At 40.7% G+C, this 18,147-nt stretch overlaps 2 protein-coding genes across 40 annotated transcripts in view; both read left to right on the top strand.

Moving 5' to 3' along the window:
- Positions 1-8,172, top strand: part of mark2b (MAP/microtubule affinity-regulating kinase 2b) — a 69,559-nt gene extending 61,387 nt beyond the window's left edge. For 20 of the 39 annotated variants that reach the window (XM_034676345.1, XM_034676323.1, XM_034676350.1 and 17 more), the window contains 2 exons: positions 4,427-4,536; positions 6,177-8,172. In XM_034676345.1, the coding sequence (XP_034532236.1) occupies positions 4,427-4,536; positions 6,177-6,526 (460 nt within the window). In that variant the 3' untranslated portion in view covers positions 6,527-8,172. Of the gene's footprint in view, positions 1-3,654; positions 3,694-4,426; positions 4,537-6,176 lie in introns of all 39 variants that reach the window. The other 19 variants (XM_034676342.1, XM_034676316.1, XM_034676315.1 and 16 more) reach the window with 2 other exon arrangements.
- A 6,590-nt stretch (positions 8,173-14,762) lies between these two features.
- Positions 14,763-17,192, top strand: LOC117807087 (tripartite motif-containing protein 16-like). The gene has a single exon (XM_034676143.1). The coding sequence runs from the start codon at positions 14,790-14,792 to the stop codon at positions 16,467-16,469; it is 1,680 nt and encodes a 559-aa protein (XP_034532034.1). The 5' UTR covers positions 14,763-14,789; the 3' UTR covers positions 16,470-17,192.
- The last annotated feature ends 955 nt before the right edge of the window (positions 17,193-18,147 follow it).

The raw sequence follows: 18,147 nt of genomic DNA, 5'->3' as shown, positions 1-18,147 counted from the left end.
TAGAGATGATGAGAGGACTGAGGAGGGACGGGACTGCAGTGTTTCTGGAGGCTGCACTCTTTTCTGGAGGCTGCACTCTTCTTCTTTTCTTTCATCGCACTGTTCTCACTCTGGCAATGGCTCTCTAACAGCAGCAGCAGAACTGGATGGCTTTGACCTACTCTGGCTGGAAAAGACCTTAATGCTGTAGACATACACACACACACATGCACACACACACACGCACACGCATGCACACGCACGCACGCACGCACGCACGCACACACGCACGCACGCACGCACGCACGCACACACACACGCACTTTCTCATACACATATATGTAGATCTACAAGGACATACCCGAACATTAAAAGAGGCATTATTCTATATGCATATGTAGATACTTGCACAGCATGCAGATGTAAAGCGCATTACATTTTACACTTATACATACTGAATACAGATTGCACCACCACAGTTCTCTCTCACACTTCCTGATGAGTGAGTTTGTTGTTTTTCCTGGATGTGGAGTCCTTTTTTTATCAGAACATTTGCTCCACCTGCTGGTTAGAAGTTGAAACCATATTTAGGGCCGAGCACTGTTTTTAAACAGTTTTTAATGTGCTTGCAATCAGAACTGCTTCTATAATGATATGTGATAAGCATACCTGCAGCTTATCGCTCCCTTATAGTCATAGCCCCACCTACTGGTGAAAGGCAGCACTGCAATGTACTCTGTGCTTAAGAATACAAATGTATGCTCGCAATATGGGCAAAGTAATGGCTAGTGCACAGGCAGATCCTGCTGCACATCACACTTTATTTTTCTTTCTCCTGCCTCTTGTAACCTAAATTTGGAGGCCTAAACATGCTCAAAAATTCACCAAACTTTGCCTAAAGTTCAGACAAGGCAAAAAATGTATGATTTCATTGGTTTCACTCGAGTACATGCTCCATAGTGCCCCCTAGTTTACTCAGTTTAAACACATGGAGTGTACTTTTTGCTCCATAATGATTCTCATAAATCCTCAAATTTTATTTATTTAGACATAAGGGTCAACTATGAGTATATAAATAGGTTAAATGTATTTAGAGTGCACTTTATGTAGCTTGGAGTGAAAGTTCTTAACTCTCAGACACTTGAGATATAATGGAGTCTGAGTAATCATCTCACCAGTCCTTTTGTTTTGCCTTTATGTGACAGCACCCCTCCTTTGGGAGCCATTCTGCATCCCCTCATAAACAGCTTAATCATACAGGGCATGCAAACTGCAAGAACAACTGAATTTCACATTTTTCACAAATGTACCGTTATTATTAAAACAATCTTGTGTTACTTTTTCTACCTTTCTCACTTGCCATTTTCCACATGATATACTTTAACCATTTGTCTTGCAGGAGATTTTATATGTTTTACTTTGTCTATTTTTAAAAAAAGGAGCAAAACAGGAATGATGCCTCCCCTGTTAACAGAATTTAAGACTCCACACTATTTAATTTCTCATGTGTGTGTCACTTTCCTTCCATTGTCTGCATGTGTTTCACTGTTTTATGTCCTTCGTTGTTCGTTTCTGTGTCGAGTCTACTTTATGTGTCTCGTCTGTTGGTATGAGAGAGAGAAATGTGTGTGTGTTAACGTGTGTTATATAGGTAGTAGTTACAGTGTTTCTGAGGACTGTGTGTGTTAAAAACCTATGTTTAGGTACAGTGTTACTAATACAGGTTTAAATGCAGTGCTGGGATCATTAATGCTCCTAACCTCCTTAAGTTGCACGACTCGCCCTCACCATGCTGACCATTCTGTTCCAAACCATTCCATCCAGATCCAAACTACTTCATCTAGACCTAAACCACTTCATCTAGACCTAAACCACTTCATCTAGACCCAAGCCACTTCATTTTGCTTTGTTTCCCCTAACATAACTTCTTGTTGGATCACACTGTATTCTGTTCCAAGCCACTCTGTGTCTGTTTACATCCCTATTTAAGATCCATTTGATTTGGTTGGGCCGGCTTTTTTCAGTTCTACTTTAGACATGAGGAAATAGAGCACTTTTATAAATCAAAATACAAGTTAGTGCTCACACTATTGATACGCAACAACTAGGAGATGAACATTTCTAAAAACCAACACATGAAAATGCACCACCCTGAGGTCCCCAAAAGAATATTTTTAATCTTGTTCGCACAAGATAATTAGAAGCTCTGTAACTAGTTCAGTATTGTCAACATAAAGCCAAATGGAGGACATGAATTTAATCAAATTGTACTTGATATTATAGCTAGGGGTGAGTATTGTCAAGAACCTAACAATGCGATACGCATCACAATACTTGGGTCACAATCCGATAGTATCACGATATTACAATATTGTGATATATTGCAATATTCTACACGGTAAACTAAGAACAAGTAGGGATGGTGTATATGTAAATCACACAATATTACTCAAAATTGAAAGGACAAATTAAGTCAAAACTATTTGATTGAAAACAACTTTTCCACTTTATTGTTTTTGAAATACTGAAGTTGTATTTTAGTTCCAACTCTGCTAAAATATGAATTTTTATTATTACAAATATATTGATATTAAGAGTTGAAATATCGATATCATATTGGAGGTCAAAATATCGTGATATATTGCTCTATCGATATTTTTTCACATCTCTAATTATAGCTGCTCTTGTAGACATGGCACTGTTTTCTACTTCTGACCTAAAAACAGTCAATAAGATCATAAACATACGTCAGTATCTAAACAGTCGGTATGTGATGACCTTAGATTAAAAAGTGTCTTCTGTGAGTTTTAAACACAAAATACTGAACATAAAATTGAAATCATAAAATCAATATAACAGAGGATTACTCCCAAGTTTTATAGGCTTATCTGTTTGTTTATATCAGGTCACCGTATAAAGAAATAGGGTCCTAAAGCCAAATATCATAGATAGAATAGAAGTATTCAAGCAATATAATTATCTCCTGCGCACAAGATAAATATATATTTTTTGGCGGGACTTCAGGGGCTCCGTATTAATAAATTAGGCTGGATTGGGTAACATTGTGAAAGTTTGCAAAATTCCTTCAACCAAAGGAAAATTGCTAACTCAGAAACACCTATCCTCCAGGTACACACGTGTTTCAGAAAGTCATTGTCACAACAGGAAGTCATGCAAGTAGTTGTGGTTCTATTAGGACTTCCTGTAAAGACACGTACTTACTTTTGATTGTGCAGCAGTTTGAGAGTCTATAAAGTTAAGACACTTCTTTTTTTAAATAAAATAATCTCTTGTACGCAACTTAAAGATTTAGAGAGTTCATGTTTTGATGAGAAGCCGGCTCAACCCAATCCTTTTCTCACTCACCTTTCCAACCCATTGGACCCTTTTGATTTCCTCACATCGAGCAGCATTAATGCAGTACTTCCCACAGAGTGGACTGGCATTGTGAACAGCACTGTGTTCTGTGAAGCTCTCAGGTGGCTCTGGATTTGAATTACAGCAGCTGAAATGGAGATTACAGATTCTGTGGTTGGATTGGAACATTCAGGCAGGCATGGCGAGCAGAGCAACTGTGTTCATACAGCTGATTAACTTACCTGTTATCTCTCATTAAGAGTCCAGTTGTTACCTTTAGCCCTCAAAAAGACTAAACTTGTGTTGATTTTTTTCGAGGAGTCCGTATGAGGGAGAGGGTCGGGATGAGGGGAGCAGGTGAGATACAGAACAGCCCGAAAAACCGAAAAAATCCCTTCAAATCCCCAGGCTCTACCAAAACCGCCTGCCAATCAGTAGACTGGAGCCTATTAGTAGTTGATCTTTGAGCTTGTTGTGAATGGCTGGGAGAGGGGGGGGGGGGTAGCTGGGATATAATTGGTTGGTGATGGATTTATCTGCTTAACCAATCAGGAGTTTAGAGATTAGCAACAAATGGAAGCATCCCAGGGAGTGAAAGTGCTGGTGTGGAGGTTGACCTGCATGGTGGTGTGTGTGTGTGTGATGGGAAATCAAAATCACAATACCCAAATGTGCGTTTGTGTGCAAGCAGATTAAAAATTCACTGAAACATTTATTAATCTACAATAATCCACATTTTTTTAATGTGAAAGAAGTGCTCACACAAACGCACACAAGGGCACTTCAATTATTTTCTTATTGTCTGAATTTGTTTCCATGACCTCATCATCTCCCTTTTCCTCTCAATCATTCCTTCATTGTCCCTCCTCGTCCCCTCCTTTTTGTCTCTACTTTTTTGTGATCTTCTCGATTCTTATATACTTCTTTTTCTCTCTTGGCTTACCTTGCCCTTTCTTCTCCCACCCTCATCCTTCTCTCCCCTTATCTTCGACTTTCTTCCCTTTCTTTTCTGAACTCTTTATCTGTCCTCTCCTCTTCTCTTTTCTCCCTCTGCCTCTCTTTCTTCCCCACTCTCCCATCCCTCCACCAGGTCTATGCTGAGCAGCACAGTGGACAAGTCAGAGAAGACATCTGGTGGTGTTCTCTCCTCTTCTTCCAACAATGATGAGAACAACTCCTCACCAGGATCTGGTAACACTGGTATGTTGGCTTTTAGTAGTGGAGCTTAATAACACACTTTGAATAATGTCCTCTGTGCCTTAAATTATGACCAGACACTTTCTTCAATCAATCAATTTATTTGTATAGCACCAAATCACAAAAAACGTTATCTCAAGACACTTTTACAAACATAGCAGGCCTAGACCGTACTCTGTTAAATTCTAAACAAAGACCGGACATCAAGACAAGATACGATCGAGTTCCCTCTTACAGACAGGACTCTATCTTTTCTCGTCTTAATCCACTATGAACATTGCACCTCGCAGTATTTAGCTAGTTACAGCGGCAAGGAAAAACTTTTTTTTAAAAGGCAGAAACCTCGAGCAGGACCAGACTTATGTTAGACAGACATCTGCCTTTACTATAGTTTTGTTCTTCAGATTAAGTCTCATTATTGAGAATAATAAAAAGAACGCATGCTAGGCTACAGCATACCTTAATGAAACAGGCAGAATGTTGTCTTTTGATTTAAAACAATTATAAAAACCAGTAGACTGGATCCAAACCTGAAAGAACTACTTAATTTAATTTGTAGACATCAATATACATTTTAATAACAAATTGAGAAACTCTCAAGGAGACATAGAAAAAAAAAATAATAATAATAATAAAAAACTTACTTTAACAGGCAGAAACCTCCAGCAGAACCAGACACATGTTAGACAGCCGCCTGCCTCGACCATGTTGGGCTTGGAAAAAGGGATAGAGGAGAAGAAGAGGCACTTAAGTGCATCATAGAGGCCAAAAGGGGAAATGTAGTTTGCAAACTTTGTTGATACTTCTGTGAATGATATCGATCATTGGAAAATATGTGACCACAACTGGGTCACCAGTTTAGCTCAGTTGGTAGATAAGGTGCCCCATGTATCCATAGGTCTCAACAGGACTTGTTATATTGATCCCCAACTCTAAAAGATAATGACATCAGCTGTGTTCTTGATGACATTAACAAGCAACACCACCTCTGGTGTTGTTGGAGAAGAAATGAAAATAACCTACTAGATGAATATTTCACCCTACTTATCATTAACATGTGATGGATGAAAAAGCCTGATTTATACTTCTACATCGAATCAACGGTGAGCCTACCGCACGTGCACCTCCTCCCAAATGAAACTACATGTCGATTCAACGCGGACCCCAAGCCCTGTGATTGGTCCACTCGGCTGCATTGTATTTCCCGCATTTACAGCACTTCCGTGATCCCTGCACATCAGCCTTGTATTTCATCTCCGACGACGAGTCCACTCTATTGTTCCTCGTAATCACGTCTGTATGATAAACAGCAACATGTATCAGCTGTAGATTAACATAACGCGCAGTAAACAGAGAACGTAGTGGGGCGGGAAATTACCAACCTAGACCACATTGCCCTCAAGCGTTTCAGCGGAGTATGGCTGCACGTCAAGGACACATCGACACACGAGTATGTGGTGCTCATGTCCGCGTTGACACTGCTGCGTAGGGTCGACATGGAAGTATAAACCAGCCTTTTATTGATTTGTGTCATCCCTCATTATTTACCTCATAAAATGTTCTGTTCACTTCTCTTCATAGTTCCACCCATATATCACGTTATTCACCCGTCACCTCTTCACCCTTTTTTCTCTCTTCCTCAGGTGGGACCGGCACTCCTCCAGCCATCACCACCCAGAAGGACTCAGCCAAGCCTCGCTCGCTTCGCTTCACCTGGTCCATGAAGACCACGTCGTCCATGGAGCCCATGGAGATGATGCGCGAGATCCGCAAGGTGCTCGACTCCAACAGCTGTGAGTACGAGCTGCGCGAGCGCTACATGCTGCTGTGCGTGTCGGGAAACCCAGCGCGTGACGACTTCGTCCAATGGGAGATGGAGGTGTGCAAGCTGCCTCGGCTCTCCCTCAACGGCGTGCGCTTCAAACGGATCTCGGGCACGTCCATCGCCTTCAAGAACATTGCCTCAAAGATTGCCAATGAGCTCAAACTGTGAGTGAGCAGGAGCAGCGAGGAGAGATGAGATGTAAGGGTGTAGGTGGGAGGAGAAAGAGGGTGATAGCTAGGTTGAAGATGATGCTTTGAGCAGGGTGTGGGCAATGTGGCGGTCAGAAAGTAAGCTAAGGGTGGGATCACTTTTAATAACATGATTGTTATCTGGACAAAGGTCTAAAGCAGGGCTATTGGTTCTCTGAGACTAGAAAATGTTTCTTTTCTAGAGGTTCTGTTCCTTCAGTTCGTGAGGCCCTGCAGTTAGAAACTCTGAGTTGATTTCCTCTGAGTTGTGAAGTACTTATAGACCGAGGTCTTCTCTCTTCCCTGCTGGGTTTATTTTCATGTTCTACTTAGACGTTCCACTCTTCTGCATGTCTGATCTCTGTTTTTAGAAGTCACACTTTTATCACTTTGACCACTCCTGTCACTTCTTCCTGCTATTTATTCTTTTTTTTTTTTCTGCACGGTTCTGCTGCCAGATCTTTTCTGGTAGAAGGGACACAAGGTAAAGGTGGGGTTGGATGGAGGACAAAAAGAGCAGAGGAATTGCTGAAATTCTTTTAAACCGTCTCTCTGAGTCTCTGACGAGTGCTGGGAGGGAAGTTTGGAGCCTTATTTTGCTGGAAAACTCAAAAAGGAGTTTTGATTGAACTTGTTCTTGTTCTCCTCCAATACTGAATGGACTCCAACTGAGCCAGGACTTTGGTTGCTGAAGCCTACTGTCTCATGTACACACACACACATACACACAACCAAACACACGCACACACACTCACAAATGAACATTGGATGGACGAACTCTGCTGTTGGTTAATGGACCCACCTGCCCGAACCTCCCCTCCCCACCAGAAATGAACATTTTAAAGATCCATCTAATCCATCCTTCCTCCACCTTCCCTTACACACACACAAACACAAACACACACACACACACACACACACACACACATATAAAACACTTCACCGCCCTCTCTTTCTAATTTTAAAGTGAACTCAGCACAAACACATCCATCTTTTTTCACCTTTTCACTCCCTTGTTTTTCCTAATTTCCCTCATGTCATCAAGTCCGAGGAGGCCAGTCAGACTTGATGTCATTGTTGATTATTCGGGCTTTCACTTTGACTTTAAGTCCATACTTGATTTTTTTTTTAAATATAATTTTAGTTTCTTTGTCTTTTATGGCTTTTAAAGAGTTGTGCACTGGAAAAGAGGGGCATACAGGGGAAACTGGGGAGGGACGGACAGTTGGTGGACTGGTTGTTCCAGGATTTATGTTGCCTTTCTTTATAGAATTAAATTTGTGGTTTCATTTTGTTGAATACGTCAGCACATAAATACTCAAGTGATTTATTTTTTGTAATTTTTTTTATTGGCTATCTTGGTTTCGCTTCAGTTGGCATCATGCCTTCATAACAAGAATGTCAACACTGAACCGACACTTTTTTTTTGTCCCCCTTTTTTTTTTTTTCCTCCCCCAATCCCCTCTCTGCTACACGTGTTCCCAAAGAGCAAACACACAAACAAGGTGTCTTTGGAGTATGTAACCAACAGTGTGTGTGTGTGAGTGTATTATAAAAAATCACTGGAAAACTAAAAGAAAAAAAAAAACACAAAAAGAATCGACGAGGACGACAACGAATGGTGAATTATTTTCTTCTTCAACTTTTGATTTGATAATATATTTTTGTGTCATTGAAAATTTGGGGCTTGTACAGATTTGGATCTTTGTGGGCAAGGGGGTCACGATGGATCATATCATTGCTGCCTTTTTGGTGTAGTGCACCTTTAACACACACACACACACACACACACACACACACACACACACACACACACACACACACACACACACACACACAGCCTGTAGTGTATCAGATTAAACACAACCCCTCCCCCAGTTGCAGACAGGAGTTATTGATGTATGTAATGATGTTGATGATGGTGATGCTCGTTCATCTTTTGCTTATTTTTCTTTGTTTTTATTTTTGTTTTTCGTTTTTTTTTTTCAAAGGCCTTATTGGTCTGAAAGGCTTGAAGCAGAGAGAGTGAAGTACAAAACACTTCTTCATCAAACCGTTTCTCACATCAGAGCACATTTTCACTTTTCAGACCACATAAAGCAACTTCCTGTCTCTTTGCGTTAAAGCTCCAAGAAGAAAACACAAACACACACACTCTCTCTTTGGGGTTTGAAAGAAAAAGGGGGGCGATGGGGACTATGTGGAGTCCCATCAGCTGGTTGTTCCTAACTTAACACTTTTCTTTCTATCACAATGACACACTGTCGTTTTATTATTTCTTTCAGTTTTTAATACGTCAGAGTTTTCTTTCAAAGTTGATCATTGTATTAAGGTGCTGGGTATTGGATTCTAATTATTCTGGCTGTTGCTGTTATATTATCTCTTTCAGGGTTGATTTTATTTTACATTTTTTTTGTTTTACATTGCTGTAATTTACATTGATTTTAAATGTGTTTTGAGCAAACTGTAACTGTAGTGGTGGGTTTGGGGTTGGGAGGGTGATCAACTCCTGAAAAATGTATTATTTGTTTGTTTTTTTGTGTAAAGACAAAATGATGAAAAATTACAATGATAGTAATAAAAACAATGATATAATGATAGTGTGCCTTTGTAATTCATTAAAGCTTTTCCAACCCTTTCTCTCATATAAATAATAGTAATATATTTTATACAAACAAGCAGAAACCTCCAGTCTCAAAATATGAAGCCAATACAGAAGTGCTAAAAACTGCAGGTCATGGAGCGTCCGCTTGAGGTTGGCTGCAGTTAAACCAGAAACCACATACACACCAATTCAAAAAAGACGATCTTTACAGCATTAACAAACATGTTTACAGCCTGGTACAAACAGCGGTTTAGGTCTGAGTAGCTCATTTCACTATCAGCACACACTGTACGGGGGTGCATTTTTTTTTATAACGCTCTATTTTCAAAGGTATTAAACCATAGACTATAAAATATGGACGTAGTATCCAGGACGTCACCCATCTGTTTCTGAAGTGCTGTTTTGAGACCAATCGTCGGCAGCAGCCATATTGCTGCTGTCGAGCCAGTGTGACATAAAGAGGCGGAGTTTGAGCCTCCTAGCCAACAGCTACAGTGTTCCCGCATAGGGTTCCCGCAGGCAGCTGTGCCTCTCATTGGAAGACTCGTAATCTCAGTATCTTCGAAATTGCCGCCTTCTAAAAAAATTCCCCCCCCCTCACAGTGAGAGCACATCGAGAAATGAGCTATCCAGACTACACTCATCTTTTGTACCAGGCTGTAAACATGTTTATTTCTGCTGTAAAGATCAGCTTTTTCCCATTCATGTGTATGTGACTTCTGGTACTTCCAGAGCCAGCCTCAAGCGGATCCTCAATGAACTGCAGCTTTTAACACTTCCGCATTGGACTCATATTTTTAGGCCGAAGGTTGCGGCTTGTATTAAACTCATGAGTTTTGCCCATAAATGGATATGCCGGACTTGACTGACAGGCGGGAACATTGTAGCTTTTAGTGAAAAGGCTAAAGGCCTGCCTCTTTACCTCACATGAGCTGTGAAAAAGTTTGGTTGTGTTCAGCATTTCCAATATGACGATCAGCTTCAAAACAGCACTCAGGAACAGATGGGTGACATCACGGATACTATGTCCATTTGTGTATACAGTGTCTGGGTACAATTGTACACCGGCAGATTAAAAACAACATTAAAAGCATGGAAAAACATTAGTTGCAGGACCTGAGATGTTAAAAGTGCAGGATACAATACAATCAGCTTGTGCTGGAATTAAAATAAGTAAAACAGTTGAGCCAATAAAACTGTAAAACAGGATTCACAATAAAACAAATTAAAATCTAAGTTAATAATAATTAAAAACAGGCAATCAGAAAATGTACTCTAAAAGGGCCTTTCTATAAAAGAAGGTATTGATTCAGCTGACCTCACTTCCTCAGGTAAGGAGTTCCATAGCTGCAGGGCCCCAACAAAAACACCCTCAATCAATCAATCTTTATTTGCATAGCGCCAAATTCCAACAAATGTTATCTCAAGACGCTTTTACAAACAAAGCCGGTTTAGACCGTACTTTACGTTACTTTATGTTAAATTATTAACAAAGACCAAAATCAGGACAGGATACGATCCAGCCCCCTCTTATTGACAGAACCAGACTCATGTTAGACAGCCATTTGCCTCGACCGAGTTGGAGTTGGAAGGAGGGATAGAAGAGAATAAGAGAGAGAGAGTGATGACAGTGATGCCATGGATAGTAGTAGTAGCTGTTGCCGCTGGAGTCCAGCATGTCTGAAGCAGCTGAAATCTGGAACATCCATAGCAGGGAGACGTCTACAGCAGCGACTCAGAGGAACCTACGAGACAAGGGAGCTCAGGGACTCCAGAAAGGTCTATGGTTAGTAACTTCCAATGGGACAGGGAGGGTTAAAGTAAGTCATGGGGGTCAGGGGAAGAGGGTTGAGATAGGATCCCAGAAACTCTGGTGACAAGGCGGGCTGATGGAACAGATAAGAGACATCTACCTGAGGACTGATGGCAGCGATTGGGCTCATAGGGTGTTAGTAAACCTATGATGGTGCAAGTCTATGTGGAGCTTTAAAAGTTCTGAGTTAAGTTTAAAATCATCCTGTATCTAACCAGTAGCCAGAGCAGGGATGTGAGAATGGGGGTAATATGGTCTGGTCTCTTGGTGTTGGTTGGTAGTCTGGCTGCTGAGTTTTGTAAGAGCTGTAGGCAAGAAATGGATTTTCTGACTAATACCAGAAAACAGGGAATTGCAATAGTCCAGACGTGATGAGATGAAGAATTACATTTTGGAGGTCTGAGTGAGAGGAAGTGTTGGAGTTTTGCAATATTCCTAATCTGGAGAAAGCAGGACTAAGTGACTTTGGTTATGTGGGTGTTGATATGGAGCTCTGAATCAAAAATGACCCCCAGATTACAGACGCAGTGTTGAACGTTGGTTGAAAAGTGACCTTGTTTTTTTCCTGATTTGAATCCACTTTCTTATTAGTGTAAGAGTATGGAAACCAATTGCACATCCTCCAGTCTCTTCAATATGTGCACTTTAAATTTAATGGGAGACATACTTCAAATATTTCATAAGTTCTATTTTTGCAAATCTTATAACATGTCTGTTTCTGCTGACACTTAAACCACCTAATGTTTCTCTTTGTGGTTCTAGTGGATGATGGTTTTTGTCTAGAAGTGCAGTATAATATAAGTTGTAATATTTTGCCATCCCACAAACATATAAATGGGGTTAAAATATTAGTAAACCACGTAGTATATTGTCTGAGATTGTGTGAATCAAAATAAACACTGATATATCAATCAATCAATCAATCTTTGTTTGAACTGCGCCAAATCACAACAAACAATCCACATTGCACCTCTCAGTATTTAGCTAGTTACAGCGGCAAAGAAAAACTTCCTTTAACAGGCAGGAACCTCAAGCAGAACCAGACTAATGTTAGACTGTCTAAATCTCTTTATGACAACAGTTTGTTCTGTGTTCATGTTAAAAATTGTAAATGTTTCATGGACTTGTACTTACAGCTCTTTTCTCATCTTTCTGCCCACTCTGACCGTAGCATAGGCTGCTCTGCATTAAGGGACCATCAGCTAATCGCATTCATACACATTCACACACCACTGAACAACAGCAGGAGCAATTTGGGGTTCAGTGTCTTGCCCAAGGAGACTTCGGCATGTGACTGCAGGAGCTGGGATCGAACCGCCAACCTTCAGATTGAGAGCTGATTGGATCAATTATAAAATATCAATGTCACTGAAACGATCCTATCAAACTTAAACTGAGTAATACATAAGAACTGTGTTTCAGACTGATTATGAGGATGAAGGCCCATTGCTTGTTGAAATCCTTGAAGTAGGTGCTCAGCATTACCAGCAGGGGGCACTGTGAAATCTATCATCTCCTTTACACTTGCTCTTCACATTATAGTTCTGGCTCCTGTGCAGGGTTTTCTTTAGAAACTTAAGCAGCACATAGCCAGTGTCAGAATAAACTGTACTGCTTATTTCACTTATACGTGCTCTTTTGGAGAAGGAAGACAACACAGCAGTCATAGCTTTCAAAGAAGTACAAGGAGCAGTGTGAGTTCTGAACTCTCCACTTTGTATTTTGCATCACATTTTAAAATTAGAGTGCATTGTAACAGTCAGAATGTAATTGTGATACTTCTGCAATACCAGGTAGCGCCACAAGGTGGGGCGAGGTTAGCGGGAGAACTTTTGAATGCACCCGCTTTGATTGGCCATAGATAGATAGATAGATAGATAGATAGATAGATAGATAGATAGATAGATAGATAGATAGATAGATAGATAGATCTATGATGATCTAAAATCTAAAACAATCCATGCCCAAAGCAGAACTCAGGCCTGCAGTACGTTTTTGAAGCCACTGGGTGGCAGCAGAAGCAAGGTGTGAAACAACACTGACAAGTTCTAAAAATTAAATCAACTTTGTTCCTGTATTCAAACAGCTGCTTGATTTTAAAGCAGCAGTATCATTCAGGTGGAGTCATGTTTGTGTTCATCAAATAAATATAAGTCCAACATGTACTCTCTTTGTGCTCCGTGTTTGGTCTCCTCCAACTCCTGAAGAAAACACAGTGTGTCTCAGGGATGTGTTTTATATCAGGGGTTCAAACATGTTTGACTGATATCTCCCTCTCAAAGTTACAGCAGAATAAATCAGGGTACTATTACATGTCGTCCAATACGCACTTTATGATCACTTTTATTGATTTATGCACCAAAGTGCAGAAAAACAAAATGTTAGGGTGTGTAAAGATGATTTATTGACCTGCCTCTCTCACCACAAAGGGCAGCATCTGCTGTGAACACGCTGCCATCTGGTGGATCTTCACTGTCATCTGGACCAACCGAGATTACAGTTTTGGTTCATTTCTCAGATCAGAGTTGAAATTCTCAAAACTACATGTTCAATCTTCAAATCATTGTGTCACTTGTGCACATCAAAAAAACGGTTTCTTGTTTCTTTGAACAAGTTGCAAATGCTATGGTACATCCATGCAAATGATTATGTGCAATTCTCTGCTGTTTCCTACATTATCAATTCTTTATGTCATGTTGATCAAAATGTATTATAATGGATCTCTGTTGAAAAGTCCCATCCTCCACAGCATTTAGGCATTATTTCATCGCATAAGTCTTCACACGCCAAATGGTTGAACATGTTGTCAGAATATATCAGTCACATTTCTGTACATTTACATCAGACTTGTTTTCTAAATCTGTCCTGAATTGGTAAATTGCTCGCATGTGAATCTTGACTTTCTCTAACGAAGGGAAATACTGTATGTGAAGTATTAGACCAACCAATGATCAACCAGTTTTCTGAAATAGCTCAAAGGTGCATCTCATGAACCATCAACTGGCAAGTGTATATATAGCCGGGGCACAACACAATGTTACAATGTCTGACAATGGAAGGACAAGGAATTGGACTGGGTCAACAGCCAGAGAGAAGAAGAAGAGGAAGAGGAGTGAGGCTGCGTGGTGGTGGAGTTGGGAGGCAAAACAAATTAAAGTACAAACAGTAAAAGCGTAAATGTGAATCTTGTCCAGTCTCTTGCAATCAATATCCCACAAACACTAAGGTGTAACTTGCAAATGCTGAGGATGATTTGAGAAATGTACCAAAGCAACTGAGAAAAACTGTAAATGAAAGCCTTTATGAGGATCAGACATGATCTCAAATATCTGTGCTACACTTACAGGATGAAATTTTCAAATCAAGTACAGCTTGACAAAAGAACAAAGAGGTGAAAGAAGTGAAATAGGTGATAGATTGAAAGAGATCTCTCTGACAACAAAGTCAATCTCCAAAGCGTCTGTTCTAAAAAGAGTTTATCTCCTATAATCTGAAATGACAAGTGTTTGAAAAAGAGAAGAGCTCTGTTTGAAACAACAAACAAACTCTCTCAAAGCACTCCTCCTCTTCCTGAATCAGAGCTGGATAACCCCTCCCTCTTCCTGTTCTCAAACACAGCCAGCCCCACTCTGAGCAAATACCTCTTGGTTCCCTCCCCTTTAGATCTACAGTTTGAAGATGGGTGGAACCAACAAGAGATGACATTCAGAGCTCAGACACATGACTTGTAGATCAGAGCTCAGACACATGACTTGTAGATCAGAGCTCAAACTAGTTTCTTATCAGGAAGTGAAACTCAGACAGGTGTTGTTACTGAGAGTTGAAATGGCACAGAAAGGAGTTCAGCCGGACCGAGAAACCTTCTCTTGTCCCATCTGTCTGGAACTACTGAAGGATCCGGTGACTGTTTCCTGTGGACACAGCTACTGCATGCAGTGTATTAAAGCCCACTGGGATAAAGAGGATGAGAAGAGAGACTACAGCTGCCCTCAGTGTAGGAAGACCTTCACACAAAGGCCTGACCTGGGGAAAAACATCATGTTAGCAGATTTAGTGGAGGAGCTGAAGAAGACTGGACTCCAAGCTGCTCCTGCTGATCACTGCTATGCTGGACCTGAGGATGTGGCCTGTGACGTCTGCACCGGGAGGAAACTGAGAGCCAGTAAGTCCTGTCTGCAGTGTCTGATCTGTTTTTGTGACAAACACCTTCAGCCTCATTTTGAATTACCGGCCTATAAAAAACATAAACTGGTGGAGCCCTCCAAGAAGCTCCCGGAGAACGTCTGCTCTCGTCATGATGAGGTGATGAAGATGTTCTGTCGTACTGATCAGCAGTCTATCTGTTATCTCTGCTCTGTGGACGAACATAAAGGCCACGACACGGTCTCAGCTGCAGCAGAAAGGACTGAGAGGCAGAGAGAGCTCGAGGGGAGTCGACTAAACATCCAGCAGAGAATCCAGGACAGAGAGAAAGATGGGAAGCTGCTTCAACAGGAGGTGGAGGCTATAAATGGTTCTGCTGATAAAGCAGTGGAGCACAGTGAGGAGATGTTCACCGAGCTGATCTTTCTCATGGAGAAAAGACGCTCTGATGTGAAGCAGCAGATCCGATCCCAGCAAGAAACTGAAGTGATTCGAGTCATAGAGCTTCAGGAGAAGCTGGAGCAGGAGATCACTGAGCTGAAGAGGAGAGACGCCGAGCTGCAGAATATGTCACAGACAGAGGACCACAACCAGTTTCTACACAACTACTCCTCACTGTCAGTACTCAGTAAATCCACACACTCATCCGGCATCAAGATCCGTCCTCTGAGGTACTTTGAGGATGTGAAAGCAGCTGTGTCAGGAGTCAGAGATAAACTACAGGATGTTCTGAGAGAGGAATGGACAAACATCTCACAGACAGTGACTGAAGTGGATGTTTTACTGTCACAACCAAGACCAGAACCAGAGCCCAAGACCAGAGATGAGTTCTTAAAATATTCATGTGACATCACACTGGATCCAAACACAGCATACACACGGCTGTTATTATCTGATGGGGACAGAAAAGCAACATTAATGGATCAACATCAGTCTTATTCTAGTCACCCAGACAGATTCAATGATCCTCGTCAGGTCCTGAGTAGAGAGAGTCTACCTGGCCGTTGTTACTGGGAGGTGGAGCGGAGAGGAGGACTGTCTGTAGCAGTCGCATACAAGAATATTAGCAGAGCAGGGAGCGCTAATGAATGTGGATTTGGACTCAATGACAAATCTTGGGCTTTAGATTGTGACACCAACAGTTACAACTTTTGGTACAACAATGTCAGCACACCTGTTTCAGGTCCTCAGTCCTCCAGAGTAGGAGTGTACCTGGATCACAGAGCAGGTATTCTGTCCTTCTACAGCATCTCTAAAACCATGACTCTCCTCCACAGAGTCCAGACCACATTCACTCAGCCTCTACATGCTGGACTGTATGTTTCAGACACAGCTGAGTTGTGTCAGTTAAAAACAATGTGAATTTGAACTTTGAGCTTTGTTCCTTATTAAACCCCCTAAAAAGAACAAAGATATAAACAATAACAAAATAATAACACTTGCTATTAACAAATGTCCTTTACTGTATTGTTTGTTCAGAGCTCTGCTTGAATTTGAAATGACAGACCACAGATGTGATGACATTAATATGTAGGAGGATGGGGTTTTTTTTACTCTTAAATCAAAGCCAGAATTCTGAGAACAAAACCGGGATTCTGAGAACAAAGACGGAATTCTCACATCAAAGCCTGAATTCTTTTATCAAAGACAGAATTCTCAGATCAAAGCTAGAATTCACAGATCAAAGCTAGAATTCTCAGATCAAAGCTAGAACTCTCAGATCAAAGCTAGAATTCTCAGATCAAAGCTAGAACTCTCAGATCAAAGCTAGAACTCTCAGATCAAAGCTAGAATTCTCAGATCAAAGCTAGAACTCTCAGATCAAAGCTAGAACTCTCAGATCAAAGCTAGAACTCTCAGATCAAAGCCGGAATTCTGAGGTCAAAGCCAGAATTCTGATATTATCATATTTGTGTCCTGAATGCAGCATCACAATAGCTGGCATCAGAAAAGTGTGGATGTGGTGGAAGTTATATTGAGGATGTTTTTTTTCTCTGAAAGTCTGTGAAAACTCTATAATCACATGGAATGGAAATGTATTTGGGAGAATTGATTTGTTTCAAATTTAAAAAGTTTGATAATCAATCTTGTCCTATATTCCACTTGTTTCCTGAATGCAGCATCACAACAGCTGACATGAGAGTATTGTGGATGTGGTGGAACTTATATCACTTCCGGACCTGACTGTGGAGGTGCTTCACTGGGGAGGTCTGAAGAGGTAGGGTCTTGGCTGTGGAGGTCTGCAGCTGGACCCCTCTCAAAATTAAGCCCCAAACAGGATCAAGATGAGCTGCCACAACTTCCTTTCAGCATTAATGCCAGCTCTTACAAACAAACTGAAACAGGGTGGTACATTATAAAACTGTGACATTTAATTTACCTCCAAAGTTTGAAGATATACAGCTTCATATTCTTTCATTGAGCAAGAAAAGAGACCAAATAAGGCCCTCTTGGTGTTATTGTAAAACCACAGAGGGATTCAAGGAGAAAAAGGATACATTTGCATTTTTCCTTCCACTCTCTGCTCCCCACATTACCTGCCTCTCTTCAGCCATCCTTTCAAATAAAGGCAAAAACAAATGCCCAAAAATATAACTTAAAAAAATAAGTTACCAGGGTGTACAGGAACAAAAAAATATTCCAGGTAATTTATGTAGCAATGCTGTCATATTTCTCGGAGTGGAGGCTGCATCACAATCATGGCATCTTATATTTGTAGATTTAAAAAAATTTAACATTACTGACAAATTTGTTGAATTTATTTAAAATAATTCCATCTGATTTTTCGGCTTAAGATTATAACCCTCAGCTCTTATCTGTGCCGATATTATTTTTCTTTTTCAACTGTCCTTACATTTCATTAAACGTCATGGGGGCCATCTTTAATTCTTGTTAATATAACATTGTTTTCATCAATCTTTATTTGTATACCGCCAAATCACAATAAATGTTATCTCTTGAAACTTTACAAACAGAGCAGGTCTAGACCAAGAACCAACATCAAGACTGGATCAAATCCAGTCCCCTCTTACTGACAAGA

This window comes from Notolabrus celidotus, chromosome 23, assembly GCF_009762535.1.
Source record: "Notolabrus celidotus isolate fNotCel1 chromosome 23, fNotCel1.pri, whole genome shotgun sequence".
Taxonomy (NCBI): Eukaryota; Metazoa; Chordata; class Actinopteri; order Labriformes; family Labridae; genus Notolabrus; species Notolabrus celidotus.
Note: the sequence above shows the minus strand (reverse complement) of the source record. Positions and strands in the feature narration are given on the sequence as shown.

Coding starts and splice junctions, on each gene's coding strand:
- LOC117807087 (XM_034676143.1), top strand. CDS start 14,790: ATGGCACAGAAAGGAGTTCAGCCGGACCGAGAAACCTTCTCTTGTCCC.